The following is a 20,121-nucleotide window of genomic DNA, read 5'->3' on the forward strand; positions in this document are numbered from 1 at the left end:
CCCGTGTGCCGAAGTGCAACCCTGAGCATGGGACTGGGCCTTAGTTTCTTCAGCTGTGAAATGGGAAAGAAGATGAACCAGTACGCTCTGGGGAGTGTGGCGGGGACGCAAGCAGCTAGCACATGGCAGAAGGTGAGCCTCCCACATTGTCCCCGTGTGGCTACTCCTCACGTGGTGTGCGTGGGGACCTAGGGGACTGGCTCTTTACCCCCCTGTTGCTAATCCGTGATTCTCAGAGGAGCTGATTTACAGATGAAGACTGGCCTCTTTCCAGGAATACAAAATGGCTCTGCGGAAGTTTCCAGACATGTGCCCGTGACTTTCCACAGCTGTCTGAGACACACACCCCGTCCAGGAACTGCTCCTTGGAGGCCTGTGTCCCACAAGCGCAGGGGACCTCCCCCCACCGCGAGCCCTGGTGGAGAGCTCCCCCCTCCTGCCTGGCTGTGGAAGCTTCTCCCCCACTGTCAATAACCCACTTGGGGGAAAGCCAGGTGAACATGTGCTCTCCGTGGGACACCCGGCACGCAGGGGGACTTCCTACCCCGGCAGGCTGACACCTGCTCTGGGAGGGTGCTGCCGTGTGGGCTGATGTGAGCCACCCGCAGCTTTCACAATCTGGGGCTCCTTGGGGTCTGAGAGAGGCCTCGAGCAACAGGCTCTACCCCCAACCCTGGCAAGCAGAGCCCAAGGGGTGGGTGCTTCCAGGGAGCTGCAGGGTGTTGGGGACAGAGAAGACATGGCGGGGCGGGGGACAGGGGTGCTCCGCCGCCAAGGAACCTGAGAGGCAGCCTCCTCCCTCCTTGCCTCCACTGGGCTTCTGGTCCTGCCCCCTGCCCCCCGCCGGCAGCCACCCCGCTCTCAAGCCCTGAGCCCCCTTCCCCCCCACACCCCCCGCTCATGGGACCTTCATCAGGGTGTGGGGCAAAGGCTCCTCGGGCCCAGCCGTGCTCATGCGGTGCTCCCTGGTTGTGCAAGGCCAGGCACACCCGTGTCTGGGCGAGAATCTGGAAGGCTGCCAGCCAAGGTGCCAGCCCGGGCCTGGGAACCAGGGGGAGAAGCCCGGGGCTGCGGGTGGAGCCACCCCCGGCCCGGCCCACCTGGGAGAGGTCCCAGCTGCACAGTGGGAGCCAAGGGCAGGCTCTTGGGGGTCACGCTCGTGCCCAACATCTATCTGCAGGGCCCATGCCCTCAGGCTGGGCCCGGCTCTCCCAAGCCTCCAATCCAGGGGCCAGACAGACAGATGGACAGACGGATGGGAGTCCTCACGTGGGCAGTGAAAGAGGTTCAAAGTGGTGGAGAACCTGGACGGAGGTATCCCCCCACCCCCCCATGCCCCCTCTCCCTTCCCCCACACTCCCCATGCTCAACAAGGAGGGGTCAGGAACCGTGTTAGAGTGGGTGGGGGATGGGGATCAGGAAGCCTCTGGCCAGCTCAGGCCAGGCCCAGAGTCACATGCGGGTAGGCCTGAGCCCCGGGGTGCCCTCGCCCCACAGGACTGCTTAGAGTTTGGACAGAGAACCAGCCAGGGGTCCAAACACCTAATTTCAGCCCCAGCCAGGCCTCTGACAAGGCTCGGGGCTGTCCGCCCGCCCACCCGGGCTGTCGCAACTAGGCACCTAGGGCTGGCACAGGTCCGCCCACTCGTGCCTCCCCAGGCAGGGGCCATGGGCACAAGGGGGCCGGACTAAACCCTGCCCAGCAGGCAGCTGGCAACTGGGAGGGGCCGGGAGGACTGGAGAGACGGGACGGTCCGGTTTGTACAGGGGGAGTCAGGCAGAGGCAGGTGTGCGGCAGGGGGGCTGCCCGGAGGAGGGGGCTTCAAGCTTCAAGAAGGAGAAGGAGAAGGAGCAGATCAGAAGAGATAGGGCAGAGGCTGTCTGCAGGAGGGAGCAGTCTGTCTCAGCAAACACGGGGAGACAGGACCACCGTGGAGGGCCGCCCGGCTCCCACACCGCCCTCGTGCTGCCCCAGGAAGGATTGGCTGGGTGTCCCTCACCCCCAGGACGCCCTTGGACCCAGAGCCTGGGCGCAAGTCCCTGCACACATGCCCACAGTCCTGGGACTCAGAAGGACCCACTGGAGCTGGGCTTGGGGACCTAGGGAGGGGTCCCCAGAGAGATTTTATTGCCACTCTGCCCAACAAAACCTTCAGGCTGAGTCTCGGAAACAGAGGGAAGCAGTCCCAGCAGCAGGGGCACATCACAGTCAGAGTCATGGGGTGCCTGCGGTCCCTCCAGCAGGTCACATTTACGCTGCAGCAGGACGGCTTCAGGTTAGACACCAGGCAGCACTTCCTGCAAATGGGACGTCTCCCAAGAGACCTCTCTCCTGCGGCACCGGTGGTGTATGAGGGAAGGGCAGACAGGCAAGCCCGGGCACCTCACCAGTGGGGCCCAGCCTTTCCCAGGGAGGCACCCGAGGACCTGAGCAAAACCAGCCAGACTGGAGAGTCTTCTGGACAGCCAGATGATGGAGTGGGGGAAGGAGGTGTGAGCTGGGGACCTGGCCCACCTGCCCTGGGAGGCAGGGGTGGAGCACCCGGCCCAGTGGGTCCCCATACGGGCAGCTGGCCCCGTGGCGGGGGCAGAATGGGCAGGTACACGCAGTAGAGGGATATGAGGGCACCTCCAGGCTCAAGGAACCTCTTGGCCGTGGCTGGGGCCCTCCAGTGCTGTGAGAAGGTGCGTCACAGAGTGGCCTGATAGGACAGAGTGTGGCAGGTGTGAGGTTAACCCTTCCTAGGGGAAGCCCTCCCCGACAGGTCCCTTCAGGCACTTTGCAGCTCACCCTACACAGTGCGCGCCCCATCTGCAGAAAGAACTCTGCAGGCCTGACTGACTTTGACCCATCCTAGCCTCCTCTGGCTCTGACCCCAGGACTGGCCCTTAGACACATTCCCTAAGCCAGGGTCCAGCCTTATGGGGAAGCCTTCAGTCCTGCGTGGAACAGAGGGACTTACTGGGCCTGGGGCCTGGGCACCAGCCCCACCCTGGAGCTTCTGCAGAAAGGTCACCACTTCCAGGTTCCCAGCTGCTTCTGCCTGTGGGAGGGAGCATGTGACCAGCAGCCAGCCTGACTCCCCTCCCACCCCCCGCCCACCAGGATACCTTCCCTGGCTCTTCCCACCCATGCCCGTGACTCCTTGTCCCCAATGCTCTGGGCCCAGGGAGGGGCCTGGGATGGGAAGGGAGAGCAGGAGTGTGGGCACTGGGGCTGGAGGTGGGCAGGGGGAGGGGAAGGAGGGGAAGCCAATGAAACTGTCAGGAGGCCTTCCTGGAAGAGGTGGCCTAGGAGGGGGCAGCGGGGGCCCTGGAGCACTCACAACAAGCAGGGCACTGCGCCCGTCGTAGCCTGGGCAGCCCAGGTCAGCCCCCGCCTGCCACCATGACTGAAGGCCGTCAAGGTCTGCTCTGGACGCCAGCCTGGGAGAGGGAGCAGAGGAGAGGATGAGCCGTCGGGGCCCCAGGGCCTGTCACAAAGCCAGCCCCACGCAGCGCCCAGCACCAGCCTGGGGCAGCAGGGCCGGAGTGCGGGATCCACTGGGGGCTGGCCAGTGGCCTGGAGTCTGGGTTCACCCAGCAGGGGTGACCGTGACTCAGGCCAAGGGCACAAGCACGCACGCACTCACCCAAGCATGCACACGCACGTGCGCACACCCCACAAGGAGTGCCGCCCACCAGCTTCGTATTTCACAACACAGCCCTCCCTGGGCGGGGTCGCCAGAAGCAGGAGGGAAGTCTGCAGCAGGAGAGGTGGGCGGGGGGCCTGGACTTAGCAGGGGGCGTGGCGGCGTGGCCCGCCTCGCCTGCCCGGAGAAGGACCAGGGCCCACCTGCTCTAGAGAGGGAGGAGGGGCCCCCACAGGGTCCTGCTCACCCTCCTGCCCCTCTCAGAGGAGCCCACTCCCCACGCAGGGGCTGAGCAGGGAAAGGGACCCCCCAGCTGTGCCGACTGAGGCTGGGGGCGCCGGTGGGGGGCTATGACTCCCTCCTGGTCGGGAAACAGCAGCATGAGCCCCCACAGGGGCACCCTGTGATTTCTGGGGTGAATCATGCCAGATGGCACCACCAGCCTCCCACACACTGGCCTCGCGGAGGGGCCCCCAGAGCCAGCCAGGCAGCTCGGGGTGGCTGCGCCCGCCCCCACACAAGGTCCTGGACGCGGTGGGACCTGGCAACCACCGCCCCTCTCGGCCCGTTTCCCCACCTGTCTGTGGAGCCAACAAGGCCCGCCCACGGGGCCGCACGACCCTGAACCAAGCCCAGAAGTCCCTCCAGAGCCAAGGCCAGTGGTTGTGAGCAGGCCCCGCCCTCGCTTTTGAGGCCCTAACACCTCATCACAGCTGAGAGCCCACCTTCGCCTGCCGCCCTGGAAGGGTGGGAGCTGGGTTGGCCAGCAGGGCTTGTCTGCCTGGGGACACTGAAAGTCAGGGTGGGAGGGCCTGAGGCTGGGGGCCAGCGGGGTCTCCCCACCCCACCCCACCCCACATCAGGGACTGGGACCACCGAGGCATGGGGGTGGGGGAGACGCTGGCCAGTGGGGACAAGAGGGTCAGAGCTTCGGGGTCTTCTTGTGAGCAGACAGTTCACCCACCCCTCACTCCTGGCCGGTCATCACCCACTCCCCAGACTCAGGGGCCTTTTCAGGGCTGCAGACCTAGGCTGCCTCCAGTACCCCCCCACCCCCGGCGACCCCCAGTGCCCTGGCCTCGCCTCTTGGACAAGCCTCTGCTATCCTCCACCTCTTTCTCTCCATTCCCCACCTTGGCCTTCGGCCCCAGCCTGGGGGCAGCCGACAGGTGGCACGAGGGACCCCAGGCAGAGCAGGAGTGGGGGGTGCGCCAGCAGAGGAAGGAGCTGAGCTCCGCAGCCCCGGGCCTGTCCCCCACCCAGCCCACCGCCAGACCCCCACCGGAGAGCCCCAGGACCCTCGCCTCCCCGGTACCCCAGGCTCCCCAGGCCTGCCTGGGTGTCACTCAGGGCACCTGTGACGTCAGAGTCCTGCTAGCACCGGGCGATGGTGGGCCAGGGCAGGACGGCACTAACCATGGCTCTGTTTACCCCATGACAGGGACAGGCCCCCACTACTGCGAGGCCTGCACTGGGGAGGACAGAGACTCAGGAGACCTGTCACCTCGCCGGAACGGGGGTCAGCTCCCCTCCCCCAGCCACCCCAGCCCCCAGGACGGACTCCAGCGGCCAGGCTGGCACACGGTGGGCTTGCCTCCTCTGCAGTCCCCCGCCCGGCTGGCAGTCCCTTCCCGAAGCCCCGTACCCGCCTCCCGCCTCCCGGAAGGGCAGGTACGCCTGCAACCTCACCTGCACAGCTCTGTCCCCGCGTCCTCCAGCTCCCGGGGGGACAGGCAGGCCCCAGCTGCCCTCAGCAGCTCAATGACACCCCGATGCCTGTCACGAGAAAGCGCGTGTTGGCCGCCTGCCCAGGCAGCTGCAGCTCAACACGGGGAGAGCCTCGCCCCCCGGCTCCCCGCCCCTCCCAGGCCCCCCGCCCCCAGGCCAGGCCGGGGCAATGCCCCTCCACACATCCAGGAGCCTTCCTGGGACATCCTGGGTCTGCAGGGTGGGGCCGGGTCTGAGGCACCCAGCACGCGCCCCATGCTGGGGTATCAGCCCTGACCCAGCCGCTCTTCCACCCCCATCATGAGGCCTCTGCCACGGTCTCCCCCAGCCCCCATCCTGAGGGCCCAACGCACTCCCATGGGCCCCTGGGGGCGGCCCAGGCCCACCACACACACGGGCTCCAGCCAAGGTTGGGCCTGGGGAAACTGAGTCAGTTGGGCCCGCACTCTGCCCTTGGAGGTGGGGTGGGGATGAGACACTGGCGGGTAAACGTGAACGGGAGGGTCCCAGAGTGGGCCCCAATGTCTGGGTTTCCACAGGCTGACTGGCCAGGGCCAAGTCTGGAGCCACCCACTGGGGGTGTGGTGGGGGCAGGGTCGGGATGGGGGCTGGGGGAGTGGGGGCATGGGTGGGCAAGGCAAGGAAACAGAATGTGCAGGGGCAGACTCTCACAGCGTAAGTGCTAACCAGGTCCCTTCCCCCGCAGTGTCCTCGTACTATAAACTGCACGGTCACCCCACTTTTAGGAAGCATGGGGAGGAGGGTGGGGCCCCCCAGGCCTTGTCCTCCCCACCCCGAAGAGCCCTCCAGGGCACAGCAGGTCCAGCCCTGGGAGTGAGGCCAGGAGACTGAGGCTGGGAGACCGGTTTGCGGGGAGCTGTTGTGCTGGCGGGGGGTCAGGGATGAGGGGACGGGACCGGGATGGTGAGCTCATCATTCTCCACCCACGCCCAAGGACTCATAGCCTGGAATCTGCAGCCAGATCACTCCAGCCCTTCACCCCCACCCTGGGAACCCCTGACCCCGCGCTCACAAGAGCAAGAGTCCAGTGAAGAAGGTGCTACCCATCACTCTCTTCACCGGGGCTGACATGCCCACCCCAGGGCGCACACCGCTGGGGCACCTAGGACTTGAGCCCGACAGTCTGGCCACCCCAGACTCTCACACCCTCAGCCTCTCTCCATGAGACCTGCAAGCACTCACTGGCAGGCTGAGTGCCCCCAGGGAGAAATAAATCCCCAAGAAGAAGCGGGGGATCTGGGGACTGCTGCAGACACTAAGTAAGCCAACAAAGGATTAAACACAAGAGCTGTGACCCCCACAGACACACACACGAGCTCTCACACCCACATTCACGTGTGCACACACGCACACACTCTGTATCTGACACTGCTCCGGGCTTCCAGATGGGCCACGGGGAAGGAGACACAGAGAGGTCCCACCCCACCCATAAAGTCTTCCCAGCAAGTTCCATGTCCCATAAGGTTATAAGCCCCTAGAATATTGAGCCAAGGTCCCTCCGAGCCCTGCCCACCTCATGACCACCTGCTCTGAATTTCCACTGTTGGCCAGAGCAGGTAAGGCCCGGCCCTCGGAGAGATGCCAAGCAGGACTGGGGGTGGGGGGCTAGGAGATGGGCTGCCCCAGCAGAGGACAGGGGGCATCCTCAGGCCCTAGTGCCTGTCCGTCCAGCCCCCTGCTTGCTGGCTGCCCAGGCCCTGTCCCCAGCCGGGCTGGGGGCGGGTAAGGCTCTAGGAAGCTGATGTCCTTGGCCCCGCCCAGCTCTGCCCAGCAAGCTGGGTCACCACAGGCAGCCGTCTCTAAGGCGGCTCTACCCAGGCCCACCCCACGTGGCGCCCCAGCCTGCACGCCCACTGCGGTGCGCCCCAGGTACCTGCCCTTCACGGCCAGCAGCAGCGGGCTGAGTCCGTCCTCGTCTCGGGGGTCCACGTCCACCCCTCTCCGCAGCAGCATGGTGACCGCCCCAGGCTGGCCTCCCCGGGCGGCCGCGTGCAGAGGAGTTTGACCGTTAAAGTTCTCTAGGCTCAGGTCACTGCCCTGGGGTGATGCAAAGGCCTGTCACCTGCTGAGGGAGGGCTGGGCAGGGTCAGGGAGGCCAGGGAGAGGGGATGGGAAGGGTCAGGGTGCACCCCGGGAGTGGGGCCTGGCACAGCCCCTGTGCGCCCCTCAGCAGCCGGCTGCCCGGCATGGCAGAGCAGGGCCCCAGGGAAAGGCTGTCCTGCCCGCGCCCCCTGCCCCCGGGGACTGGCGTGGCTGGGGCTGGTCCCCAAGGAGGGGCGGGGGCCTCACCAGCTCCACAAGCGCCTGCAACACCTCCAGGTTGCCCGCGTGGGCCGCAGCACAGGCCAGGCTCGGCATCAGAGCATCCCGTACGGCATCGGCCTCCTGGGTGGAGGACAGCGGCACCCTGGGGTCTTCAGCACGTCTGCCCCCAGGGGACCCGAGACCACCGTCTGGCTCCGTCCTTCCCAGCCGTGTGCCCCAGGGCAGGCCACCCACCCTCTAAGATCCAATTCCTCAGCCGTGGCCACCACCACTGAGGATGCAGGGACAGACTCAGAACAAGGTGCCCACTTGGGGGAGCACAGGAAGGGGGGCTGGTCCCCTCACCTAGAAAGAAGGGCACTCCTCCCTGGGCAGAGCTCCTACAGGCTGCTGCCCCTAGCCCCGGGGATGCCGTGGGTCGTCTAGGAGCTCCCCAAGAAGCCAGAGGGCCGGGAATGCCGGTAGAGGCCCCTGCAGGCTGCCCCACACGCGGCCCAGCCCACCCTCAGCCCTGCAGCACCGGCGAGGCCTGACCACAAAGCGACTGCCCGTCGGCCTCATCCCTTGAGCTATCAGGCCCGACACAGCCACGTAGTAACAGGCCACACATCCCAGCCTCTTGGTCCGACCGTGGCCTGCCCCTGGCACGTGGTGGTGAACATGACCGTGGCGAATCCACCCACCCCCACCCCGCAGGGGGGAAACTGCCACATATGGCGTGACCCCAGGGAGCACTGGGATGCCAGGCCTGGACGCCTCGGCCACAGGTGGCTGCATGGTGGGGCACCGGGAGGCCCCCATCACCGCCGTGGGCCTAGCCCGGCCTCAACCCCAGACCCTAGGCCCTGAAGTAGGACCTCAGCTCCCCTGCTGGGAGGGTGAAGGGGGAGTCCCAAGGGGCTGTACCCCGCAGGTGCAGGAAAACCCCAGCTCCCTCTCCTTCCAGCACCCAGGACAGACAGCGTGCCCACCCCACCTGCGGGCTCCCCCCCCACCGGCCGCACGGCCCCTGGGGCCGAGACTGGCAGGCGGCAGCCGCCGGATGCCCCTACGTGCCCCCCTGGTGATGGGGCCACATTCTGTCCGCTGTCCACGTGCTGCAAAGACTCCGCTCAACTGTCTCGGCTACTCCCCAGGTGCTGCTCCCTGCCTGAATGCTGAGTTCTCGCAAGTCATCCCTGCTACGGACCCAAGCCCTCCACTGGGCCCGGAACCAGGCCACGCCTGGCAGTCTCCTGCTCACGCTGGAATGGTGGCGGCCGTGGCCGGTGCCCAGCGTGTCCAGCGGGGAGCCGCCCCTCAGGCCCCCATGCACACACCCCCACACACTGAGCAATACCTGGCTCAGAGTGAGGAGCTGGGCAACCCTCCGGCCCAGCGCACTGCAACTCAGTGAGGGCCGGCGCTCGGCCCCGGTGGGCAGCGTCATCTCCCCCCGAAGGTCCCTGGCCAGCAGCTGGGGGAGGAGAACACAGCAAACCAGGGATGCTTGGAGCCTAGGAGCCCCGACTAACCTCCCAGACCAGGCACCCCCAGGGCAGACAGTGAGGGCTGCCCTGGGCCTGAAACCCCTCGGTTCAGGTTCCATCCCCCAGGCCGGAGCTTGACCCCAACCAGGTCCCTGCAGGCCCACCCCACCCTCCATCCCACTAGCCCCGTGTCTCCCAAGGACTCTGTGGCCTCTGCCCGGGCTGGCTGCGTCTGAGGCCCCCCAGGGAAGGCTGGGGGATGAGGGGCTATCTTGGGAGCAGTCTGAGGAGCCTCGGCCTGTGCCAGACCACGGCTCCCCGAGACAGTGGAAGAGCGGGTAGTCTGAGCTTGGGGTTAGCAAGGGGTGGAGAGAGCCCAGGCCCCAGAGCTGGACCTTCCCCCGACGGGGAGGCCCTGCACCCCTGCCCCCCTTCCAATCCAGGCACACACCCCACTTGACTGGGCCCCATGGTCTGCCCAAGTCACACCCCTCGCCATGCCCTCGGAAGCCCTGTGACACGTGCCCCCACACCCACAGCCCGAGGGGCACCTCCTTCTTGCCGTCCAGGCTCAGCCCAGGCTGGCCCAGCACATAGGACAGCTTGGCCAGGGCGGCCTCCGACGTCATATCGAAGCCAGAGACGATGCCCGCTCCTGCCATGGCCTGTGGGGAAAGGGGTGCAGGCAGGAAATGGGGTGCAGGGTCACAGGGCCCGTGCCCTCCCCCTCCAGGGCCCAGTTCCCCGCCCCCACCATGCCAGCTGCGTAGTCAGAGGTCACGGAGCCCTGCAAGCAGTGAGAGCAGTTGACGATGACAAGGCCCCGCTCGGCCGCGGCCTGGAGCTCCCGCAGCAGGTCCGGCTTGGTGGGGCCGTTCCCCGAGCCGAACGTCTCCATGACCACGCCCTTCAGGGGGGGCTGCAGGAAGGCCCGGACCTGCGGGGCCACGACACGGGTGGGGAGGGCCTTGGCCTCTGGCTCCAGCAGTGGGAACCCACAGGCTTGTCCCACACCTTCGCTCGGCTGCGGCAGATGCAGCCCGGGCTGCCGTCTGCGCCCAGGACGTCCCGGCCCCGAGCAGGCCACACGGAGAGTCGTGAGGGTCCGCTCCCCACCTTGTTCTCCCAGAGAGACCCCTGGTCCCCTTTCAAGGCTTGAAGGCCGTGGTCGGTGTGGCCACGATCAGAACGCCCCCTCCACACAGCTCCCAGCACTGCGGCCCTCCATCCAGCCCCTTCACCCTGCCCTGTCTGAAACACAGCAGAGGACGCCCCCAGCAAGGCAGTATTTGGGGGAAGTGCCCCACAGCTGAACACACATATAGGGCTCCAAGTCAGCCAGGGGCAGCGCCCCCACATCCTGCCTGCCTACAAGGCTCCACCCGGAAAACAGACGACAGGGCCTTGGGTCCACCCATGGACGGGCCCCACGGAGGGACACAGCTTCCCAGCTCAGCAGTGCCCTGTGCTGAGCACCAGAAGGCCTGGCCCAGAGGCCAATATCTGTCCGAGACTCCGCCATACAGGAGGGAGCGCAAGGGCTGAGCCCCTGGCCCAGGGTAGGGCTTCAAGGCAGGCAGGAGCACCTCGCCACCCGGCGGTGTCCCCGTGGGAGCTCTCATCCCTCACCAGAAGTGCTTCTCCAGCAAAGGCCAAAGGTGACTGCACACCTATCCCTGGCAGACACGCAAGAATGGGGACACTGCACACCAAGACCCACCGCAGGCCAAAGCTTGCTGCCAGCAGGCCCCGCCCCCATGGCCCAGGAGCCCACGGAGACCGGCAACAGCCAGCCCCGGCGCCCTTCCCCCTGTGGGGCCAGCTCCACGGCTCTTCGTTTCCCCAGCTATGGGGCGTTCTGGAAATCTCCCGAGAAACCAGCCTGGGACTTCACAGCCGCAGCATGATTTTCCCAGAACACGGCAGCCCCATGCCATGACCGCTGGCCACGGCAAACATAAGGCCTCCTCAGGCCAGGACCGGCCCGGCGGGGAGAGCGCTGCGTCTGGGCTCCCTGTCCAGCGCCCCCACCAGCGAGAGCTCCTGGGCCCTTATGTGCAGGACCAGTCCTCCCCCGAGCAGGCCTCCCTTGAAAACCCGGGGCTCCCGCCCAAGAGCCGGCGTCCGGAGGCCGCCTGAGCCAGGCAGGCCGCATATGCCCACCCCAGAGCCCACAGAATGCCCCTCTGAGGGGCCTGCGAGGAAAGGCCATCACAGATCCCCAGCCCGCGAAGGACCCAGAGCCCCCAAGGACAAGCGGGGGTGGTGTGTGGGGGGGCCTGCAGTCCTGGTGCTTGTACCCCACCCGGGCTCACAGGAGGAGCGTCCGGCAAGATCTCGGGTCCAGTCTCTGGGAAGGCCGTGCCTGTTCACTCGAACTATAAGGCCCATCCCTCCTACCCAGCCTTCCACAGGGCTGGGTCCGCCTCACTCACACGCCACGTACTGCGGAACACCCGTCCTAGGCCCAGCCCGAGATGAGCAGGGGACACACGGTGAAAAGACCTCCCTGCCTGTCCCTAGTGCCCTCTGAGGGGATCAGATCCCGGTTCACAGACTGTGGCCCAGAGCTCAGGGGCAGCCCATGCCAAGTCCCACCCTACGTGTGGGGACGTCCCCGTGAAGCCACCTCTGTCCACATGCCCGGCTGGTCACAGCGCAGGAGTGTCCTCTGAGCTAGGTGCCTGCAGGCCCAGCTCCCTGCAGCCCAGCAGTGCCTCTGAGGCTGGCACCCAGCCCCCGCACTGACCCGAGCGATGCCCAGCATGCTGTAGCTCAGACACCCTCTGTGTGAGGGGCCACACGGCATCTGAGCCCAATTCACAAGGCAGGACAGAGTCGGGCGTTATGCCCCCCCAGTGGCAGCTGGTGGCTGAGGGGTCACCAGCAGGGAGCAAACAGAGGCCCGCCAGGGCAGCCACAAGAAAGAGCAGTCTCGGGGCCATGCCCCATCGGCCCCGGCAGAGCCCCGGACCAGGCGCCGTGAGTCCACCAGCATCCGGCATCCACAGGGTCAAGCCCACGTTGCAAATAGGGTAAGATGGGCCCCGAAGCCTCAGCTGAGGAGGCGAGGGAGGGGCTGGAGGTCCTGGGGACACGTGCGGGTTCAGCCCCAAAGGGGTCAGCCTTGGCTGTGACAGCTGAGGGGCTTTGTGCAGCCGCTGTCCCTGCGTGCCCAGGCCTGTGTGGGGTGGGTGACGGGAAGGGGCAGTGCAGGGGACAGGATGGGCAGGCAGGCACCGGGGAGCCAGGGGGTGCGTGGGAAGCGTGCGGGATGTGCAGGGCTGGGGCGGGTCCCTACCAGGGCCGCGGGGATCCCGGGGTAGAGGCGCAGCAGGCCCACGTCCCGTTCCATGCTGCTGTGCACCACCAGCGGGTCCTTCCCTCGGGCCTTCCGCACCAGCTCCCGGTTGACTGTGAGGGCAGAGACGCACGTGTGGGACGTGCGGGCCACCGGTCGGCCAGGACCCCCGCCGGGCTCCTCTGCCCCGCTCCCGACACAAGTCCTGCCCGCCCTCAGCTCCCAGGTCCTCGGAGGGGTGCAGCCCCAGCCTGTGCATGGAGCCCAGGGCGCAAGCAGGACCCCTCAGGGACAGGGGCGCCTGAGTCTTGCAGACCGCACGGAAGTGTGCAGGGAAGGTGGAGGAAAGGCGTTCCAGGAGCAGGAACAGAGTGTGCGCGGCCCTGGAAGCGCAGCCGCAGAGCCACACGCCGTGTGCCGTCCTGGGTCCCGGGAGAAGTCTGTCCAGCCGGCCTCGCCTGCCCCTGCCCCACCTTGCCCACAGCCCCGCAAGTCAAAGAATGAAAGAATGAAGGAACGAGCGAGTCTTCCGGAGCACTCAGCTCTGGGGAAAGACAGCCTCCCTCTGATTCACCCCAAAGTCTCAGAGGCCTACCCCCCACACTCCATGGAAAGTGGAGGGGCAGATATTCGGGGTCCCAGAAGGCCAGTCTCCCCAGGGGTTGGAAGGTCGCCGCTCTGCCAGGACCCAGCCAACACAGGCCCCCCCACCTTCTTGCATCACTCTCGGAGGTGGGGCTGGGCAGCAGGCCTCACCTCCGAGCCCTGAGGACCCCCGAGCCCAGCACAGGACCCCACTCTCTCAATCCGGGCACAGCCCCGGTGGGGGCAGTGGCCGGGCGTCGATGGCCCCACGGGCACTGACCGTTAGGGCCTATCCGAGGTAGCAGGTACCATATCCAACACAGGGAAACTGAGGCCCAGAGCGGGGAAGGGCCACCGAGGCTGCCCATCCAGTGTGCAGAGCCAGGAGGATGGTGGGGAGGGGCGTCTCCAGGACCCTGGCCCAGGGCTCCTCCCTACCCTCACCCTGGGGTGGGGGGTGGAAGCCTCCAGGCCTCCTATTGCCACCAGGGCAATTCATGGGAGGTAACAAACCAGGGAACATCCTGGACACACGCTGCCCTCTCGCGCTGCATCCGAGGGGGTGCTGGGGGATGGGCAGCAGGAGGGGCCCGCAGCATCCATCAGCAGTGAGAGGCGTCCTTTAATTTAGGGCCGTGTGCCCCATCTGGGCGTGCAGATAAGCCGGGGTGGGGGCGCTGCCAGCTGCAGGAGTTATGGCCGCAGAGGGGGGTTTGCAGAGACAAAGAGAGCCCACGACCCCCTCCCTGCGTGCTTGGACCATGCCCCTGACAGCCCATGGAGCCCCAAGTCCTGCCCCCCTCCCAGAGCCGAGACAGGAAGCAGGGACGGCAGCCTGGGGCACACTGAGCCCGGGCCAGCTCCCCGCGCAGACCCCCGACCCTCACTGTGGGAGACCGAGCCGCCCTCCGCACAGAAGGCCCCTGGGTGTCCCCACAGCCCCTCTTGACCCCCAAGCCCCTGTCTATGACGGCCTCACAGAGGGAAATAATAACACAAGGAGAGGGTGGCTCCGGCTGGGCCACCCCAGCAGGAGAGTGGGGGTGCTAGCCCAGGCACCGTCCACCCCCCTCCGCCCCAGCCCCTCCCCAGTGCCCCCCCAACCCCACCCCCCGCCAGCCAGCCACATCCTGGGCAGAGCCTGGCATTACTCAACACCAGGTGCCTAACCGGCCTGGGGGCCTGACAGCCACTGGGACGGGCCGGGCCAAACGTTCCCACGCTCCGCAGGGCACCGGGCACCCGCCGGCAGGAAGCCATCCTGCTGGGGTCCCTGGCCCGGGGCTCCAGGGGTGGCCTCAGCCCTGCGCGCACCAAGCTGCCCCGTGGCCTGCCTGGGCCCGGCGCAGCCCAGACAGCCCTGCCGTCCACACAGAGCGGCTCTGCGCCTGCCGGCCCGGTGCACCCCCAGAAACTCCGCTCCTGAGCCCCGGATGGAGTGTGACTCAGTCCCCACGGGGGAGCCAGGCCTGCAGAGCAGCCGCCCAACCCTTCCTTCCTCAGCCGGCCGGCACCAGGGCAGGAGGGCCTGAGCACCGCCACCCCCCATGGCAAGGAAGCCGATCTGCCCGCCCGCCCCGGTGCGTGCACCATCTCCCCTGGGCACCCTCAGCAGGCAGGTGGAGCCCCGCCTGGCCCCTGGAGGCCCAGGCATGGGGGCTGTCTTATAAGCCCTGGTGGGCACCCGGGGATGGGGGCGTGGGGGCAGGATAAGACCATCTGAACGGGAGTCAGGGCTTGGGCTGAGCCAACACCTTGCCGTGTGGCCCTCCCCGCCTCGATGGCCCACCCTCTGGTCTCCTGCTGCCCTGGCCTGCCGCGGCCCCACAGCTGCCCGGCAGAGGACCCAGGGGTCAGCCAGGTCCTGTGCATTGCCATGCCGGCATTCCCACGTCTGTCTGTCCTGGGGGGATCCAAAGGCACTGGGGGCTTTCAGAGTTACATGACCAGCCTGCCCATCATCTGCTCTCCACGGATGGCCCAGCCGTGCCGGCCAGAGCGCCTCCCTGCTGAGTCCCCATCAGCAGCCTTCCCACAAAGGCTCCTGCCCTGCACCCCTGCCTGGCCTGGCCTGGCGCGCCCGAGACCCTGCCTGTGCCAGAGCATCCCAGGAAGCCCCCGGCCCTGGGACGTCAAGGCCCATCCACAGCCCCCTCCTCCCTTGGTCTTGATCTGCTCCTCCTTCTGGGGGCACAGAGGCTGCTGCACCAGGAGACCCCCAAGGGCTCTTCCCGTGCCCATCTCCTAGAACAGCCCCCACGGGCCCCAGCCCCGGGCGGAAGCCAGCAGTCCAAGCAGAAGAGCCACCTTGGTCCTGCTGGTGCTGGGTTCCCGAGCCCCAAGTCCCGCAGAAGCAGCCCCGTCTCCCCATGCCGTGGTGGGCTCCCCATACCTGGAGCAGGGCTGCGAAGCCCTAAAGTTCCCCAGAGGAAGGCTGGTCCTGCCAGGCCCTGCAGCCCCCCGCCCCCCACGGGGTCTCCGGGACTGGATCCCGCAGCTGGTGGGGTGGGGACAGATGCCCAGGCCAACGTAAGGCGCAGGACCTCCCAGTTGAGTCAGGAAGCGACGCCAGGCAGACATGGGGGCTGTCCTCAGTCACCAGGGAGTGGGAGTGGAGGGGCTGGTTATGCCCACTGTGGATCCAGAGTGAAGCCAGGACACACTGGGGACACGGCAGGAGAGCAGACATCCCAGGTGGAGAGATGGCAGCCCTGGGAGTGACTCCCCCCGGGTCAGTGAGGCCCAAGCTCCGGGCCAGCAGTCCTGGCTGAGAGCAAGGTCAGAGGCAGGGAGGGGAAGGGGCTCCCTAGGGGCTGGGCTGCCTGCCAGGCCCAGGAGGCAGAGGACTCCCAGGAAGTCCCAGGGAGGAGGTCACAACACAGGAACCACGTCCCCCTGGGTGTGTGGCAGGGTCAGAGACGGTCACAGAGACGGACTCCTGGGCTCAGGGTCACGTGGCTGGGGGGGGAGGGAGTGGGGACACATGAAGGGCAGGTCCCCCAAACCTGCTCCTCCTCTGGGCCAATCCCCAGGGCCTGAGCTGGGGCTACCTGCTGGGACACCCCCCCCACCTTGGTGGCCCACGCAGGCCACCCTCTTGGAGCAGCCCCTGACTTGGCAGCCCAGGGCAGAACAAAGCGCTGTGCTCGCTCCCAATTTGGGAGGATGCTCCTCAAACCCAGACACAGTTTCCCAGCCCGAGCTCTCTGCACAAACCCCAGGGCAGGAGCCCTGGTCCGCTGGCCCTGCTCCCTTCCGGGCTTACTTGTGACGTCGGTACCCACAACGGCCAGAGGGGGCAGGTTGGGGGAGCAGAAGGCCGCGAACCTGCATGAGTCCACCTTGGTCACTCGGTTGCCCCGAAACAGCTGATTCTGGAAGAACAGGCAGACCTGCAGGGGACGGGAGAGGCAGTGGTTCAGCCCTGGGGAGCCCCTGTGCCCTCCAGCTCCCCCCCTGCCATCCACAGAGCACCCACTGCAAATGGCCCACAGACACTGCAGATGGCTGCCCCACCAGGGCACCTGCCCACCCTGCCCCCCACCCCACAGGGGCCTGGGGAGAGTTGGGCAGGGGGCCAGTCATGCGAGGGCCCTGCCACCCCTCCCTTCCCACCTGCCCACTGCCCCCACCCCTGCTTCCCAGGGAGCCCCTGCGAACTCAGCCCAAGGGTGCAGAGAGAGACCCTTCCCCACAGTGGTGGGGTCCCAGCAGCCCTGCTCCAGAGCTCGGGTGGTGGGGGCTCTAGCTCTGCCCCTGTCTTCCAGCCACTCTCGAGCTGTTCTCCTGGGGAGGGGCGGGGGCACAGTGGCAGGGAGACGGTGGGCACCGTACTTCGGTGACGCCAGCCCCGCGGGTGGGTGCCCACCTCCCAGCACGGGCTCCCCTGCAACGTGAGGGGGTCTTGTAAGGTCTCCCCCATGCCCCCACGTGAAGGGGGCGTGCTGAATAAGGAAAGACAGCTCGGCAACTGTACTCGGTACAGTCTACTTCTATAGAAATTTCCATGAACACCTACAGATAACGTGGACACATATAAGATACGTAATCTGGGGGCGCCTGGCTGGCTCAGTCAGTGAAGCGTCTGCCTGCCGCTCAGGTCGTGATCCCGGGGTCCTGGCTGGGGCTCCCTGCTCAGCGGGGAGCCTGCTTCCCCCTCTGCCCCTCCCCCCACCCAGGCACAAGTGTTCTCTGAAATAATAAATAAAATCTTAAAAAAAGAAGGATACGTAATCTGGAAGAAAACACAGCATGCTGTTAACAGCAGCTTCTCTGGGAAGTAAAATGTGGGTGGCTTTGTTTCCTTCCGCTTTCTTTATTTTCCGAGTTTCTCTATGGTGACAGCGTATGTCACTCGTAAGGCGAAAGGCGCATCTTTAAAACCCCGCCTGACTCTTCCCCCGCACGTCCCACCTGAGAGCCCACCCCAGCCCCTCGCCTGCGCTCCTGAGGCCAGGCCCCCCACCCCCCACTCCAGGGAGGGGGAGGGTACCTCGGGGATCACGTACTGGCCGGCCATGAGCAGGGCCCCCAGCAGGTTCTCCCGGCCATCATTCCACAGGGCATGGATGGGTACCTGGGGGGAGGCACGAAGAGAGGGACAAAGACAGGGCAGCTGGACAAGGCTGACAGCAGGCCACGAGCCCACCCCGGGATAGCAGAGTGGGCACCAGCAGAACCCAGGCGCCACCCAGCCTGGCCGGCCAGTGCCGACCAACAGGCGCTGCCTCAGGGAGCCGCAGGACTAGAAAGAGGCCCAGGGTCTGGCCTGGGTCCCCCAGAGTGCTAACTCACCCTGTGGCCTCGGGAAGGCCCTCATGCCCACCAGCCGGCCTGGGACATTACCTGGGCGCCAGTGAGGATGACGGTTTTCTGCAGGTTCTCCAGCACGAAGGAGAGCACGGAGGCCGCAAAGGCCATGGTGTCCGTGCCGTGGATGACCACAAAGCCGTCGTACTGCCCATAGTGTCTCTGCGGGGGCAGCAAGCTTAGGCAGGCCTCCTCCCAGGGATGGGCCTCCTCCTGGGGACAGGCGGCTAGCCAGTCCCCTCCAGGCAAAGAGAGGAAAGGGTCCCAGATGCAGAGGGAGGGAGTCGGGGAGGAACTGGTGGGATCTTGGTCACTGCTGGCCAGGAGGACACTCTCTGGAAAGCAAGTCCCTGCCTGGAGTCCCACTCACTCCTCCCTGCTCTCCCCACACCCAGGGCAGCTTCCTTTCCTGACTGCACGACACCCACGGGACTGGGGAAGGGGGGGTCCCCGGACATTCCCCTAGGATCAGAGGGTCTGCTCTAGACTTCTGGCCAGCATCTCCCCCAAATGATGCCCAGTCAGGGCTCCCAAGAGCACTGGTCAGTTGGAGGACTACACCAGAACTCAGCTCAGGACTCCTGGAGGGCCCCTTGCTGTGTGACCCCTGCCTCCAGGGCAGGTGTCTGCAGGGGTGAGTGAGCCTGTGAGCCCATGGCCTAGCAGGAGGGCCAGGCGTGGACACAGCAAAGGGCACAAGGCACAGCCAGTGCTGGGAGCTGGCAGGTGATCTGGGAGGCCGGCTGGAACAGAACGTGGCAAGAGGGCAGGACGCTGGCGGGCAAACATGGGGAAGAGTCCTTCCAGGCCACATAGCCTAGAAGGCCTCCCAGGCATGCTGGCCATCTCTGCAAGGACATCCTCTGGCCACCACCTAGAGGGCAGCCAAGGCTGGGCCTCGGAGGGTGGCTGTCCCAGGCTGTGGATGCAAGGGGCACAATTCTGGGAACCAAAGGGGCCAGCCCCTCCTGAAGGGACCATCCTTGGCGGCCCATTGAAAGACCAAGCCAGGCTGTGCCTGGAACTGAGGCTGCTGAGCCATGCGGCGGGCTGGGGCACCCTCTGCTGGCCACACGGGGCACTGCCACGGGCCGGGCGGCCAGGACCCTGAAGGCCCTCTGAGTCTGCATGTGGCTGGACACTGCGGCCAGGACAGCAGTCCTGGGAGCTCAGCAAAGCTGTCAGGCCCCGAGCAGAGGACGCTGCTGGCCGCACACCAGGGAGACTGCCCCAGACTATGGCCACGGACATGCCCACTGTCAGCTAGTGGGCCCATTCAGGGACATAAGGACCAGGCCCAGGACCACATATTGTCCTGCTCACAGTGAGAGGGGACGTGGCCCAGGACGCTGCTCTCCCCCCAAGGCAGAAGAACACAAGCGTGTAGCTGGGGCCAGCCCCTAGGTGCAGGGAAGGGGAGCCTGTGTGATGAGCCTCTGAGGCTTCTTAAGGAGGCAGGGGAGAGCTGGGCCTGGAGGTGGTAGAGGAGAGTGGCGGAGGGAGGGGGTGGGAGGCAGTCAGGTAACGGGGCCAGGCTTGTGCATGAGGGGGGCTGGTGATGATGAGGTTGGGCAGAATAGAGAGGAAGGCTGACGGAGGGGCGCTCTGGCACCAGGTAAACCACGAGACCTGCACACGGTTCTGTGCCTTTTATGGGCCCCAAATCCACTAAGTCCCTACCTTCAGGGTGGGGTGAACAGAGAACGGTGGGCCAAGCACAGTGGGCCTTCCCTGTCAACCTTCAGGGAAGCGGCGAGCATCCCGGCCCAGGATACTAACCAGAACAGCTGTCCAGGACATTTCCTCACCAGGAAAGTGGACATGGCCCTCACTGCCCACCCTCTGCTTGCATGGGGGAAAGGGCCTCAGGAGCCTTGCAGCTGAAATGTAACCCGAGGGTCCGACACTTTCCTGAAGCTGCCATTTCCTGATGCTCCCAAGTCTCTCGGGCCAGGCAGGTCGACCCCACCACCACAGACCCCAGTGCCCGGCTTCTGCAGCACTGGCCCTGCCCCGCCCACTCAGCCCCGCCCACACTCAGTCCCACCCCCACACTCCCAGCCCCGCCTGGTACACAGCCCCGCCCACTCTCAGACCTGGCCAGCCCACCAGCTCCTCCCACACTCCCAGCCCCGCCCAGTACACACAGTCCCACCCACACTCAGCCCCGCTCAGTACACACAACCCCCAGCCCCGCCCACCAGCCCCGCCCACTCAGCCCAGCCCATCAGCCCCGCCCACACTCAGTCCCACCCGCACACTCCCAGCCCCGCCTAGTACATACAGCCCCGCCCACTCTCAGACCTGGCCA

The 20,121-nt window shown here is 66.4% G+C and overlaps 1 protein-coding gene across 1 annotated transcript in view; it reads right to left on the reverse strand.

Moving 5' to 3' along the window:
* Positions 1-2,087: 2,087 nt before the first annotated feature.
* ASPG (asparaginase) overlaps positions 2,088-20,121 on the reverse strand; it is a 24,229-nt gene continuing 6,195 nt past the window's right edge. The window contains exons 2-14 of the mRNA XM_081829729.1: positions 17,847-18,164; positions 17,494-17,577; positions 16,267-16,393; positions 12,417-12,529; positions 9,870-10,052; positions 9,667-9,780; positions 8,986-9,102; positions 7,671-7,766; positions 7,255-7,418; positions 5,322-5,408; positions 3,327-3,426; positions 2,964-3,044; positions 2,088-2,702 (exon numbers count right to left, since the gene is read on the reverse strand). Of these exons, the coding sequence (XP_081685855.1) occupies positions 2,691-2,702; positions 2,964-3,044; positions 3,327-3,426; positions 5,322-5,408; positions 7,255-7,418; positions 7,671-7,766; positions 8,986-9,102; positions 9,667-9,780; positions 9,870-10,052; positions 12,417-12,529; positions 16,267-16,393; positions 17,494-17,577; positions 17,847-18,164 (1,596 nt within the window). The 3' untranslated portion in view covers positions 2,088-2,690. The remainder of the gene's footprint in view (positions 2,703-2,963; positions 3,045-3,326; positions 3,427-5,321; positions 5,409-7,254; positions 7,419-7,670; positions 7,767-8,985; positions 9,103-9,666; positions 9,781-9,869; positions 10,053-12,416; positions 12,530-16,266; positions 16,394-17,493; positions 17,578-17,846; positions 18,165-20,121) is intronic.

The sequence above is a fragment of the Leptonychotes weddellii genome, chromosome 9, assembly GCF_054177405.1.
Source record: "Leptonychotes weddellii isolate Sample4059 chromosome 9, ASM5417740v2, whole genome shotgun sequence".
Classification (NCBI taxonomy): Eukaryota; Metazoa; Chordata; class Mammalia; order Carnivora; family Phocidae; genus Leptonychotes; species Leptonychotes weddellii.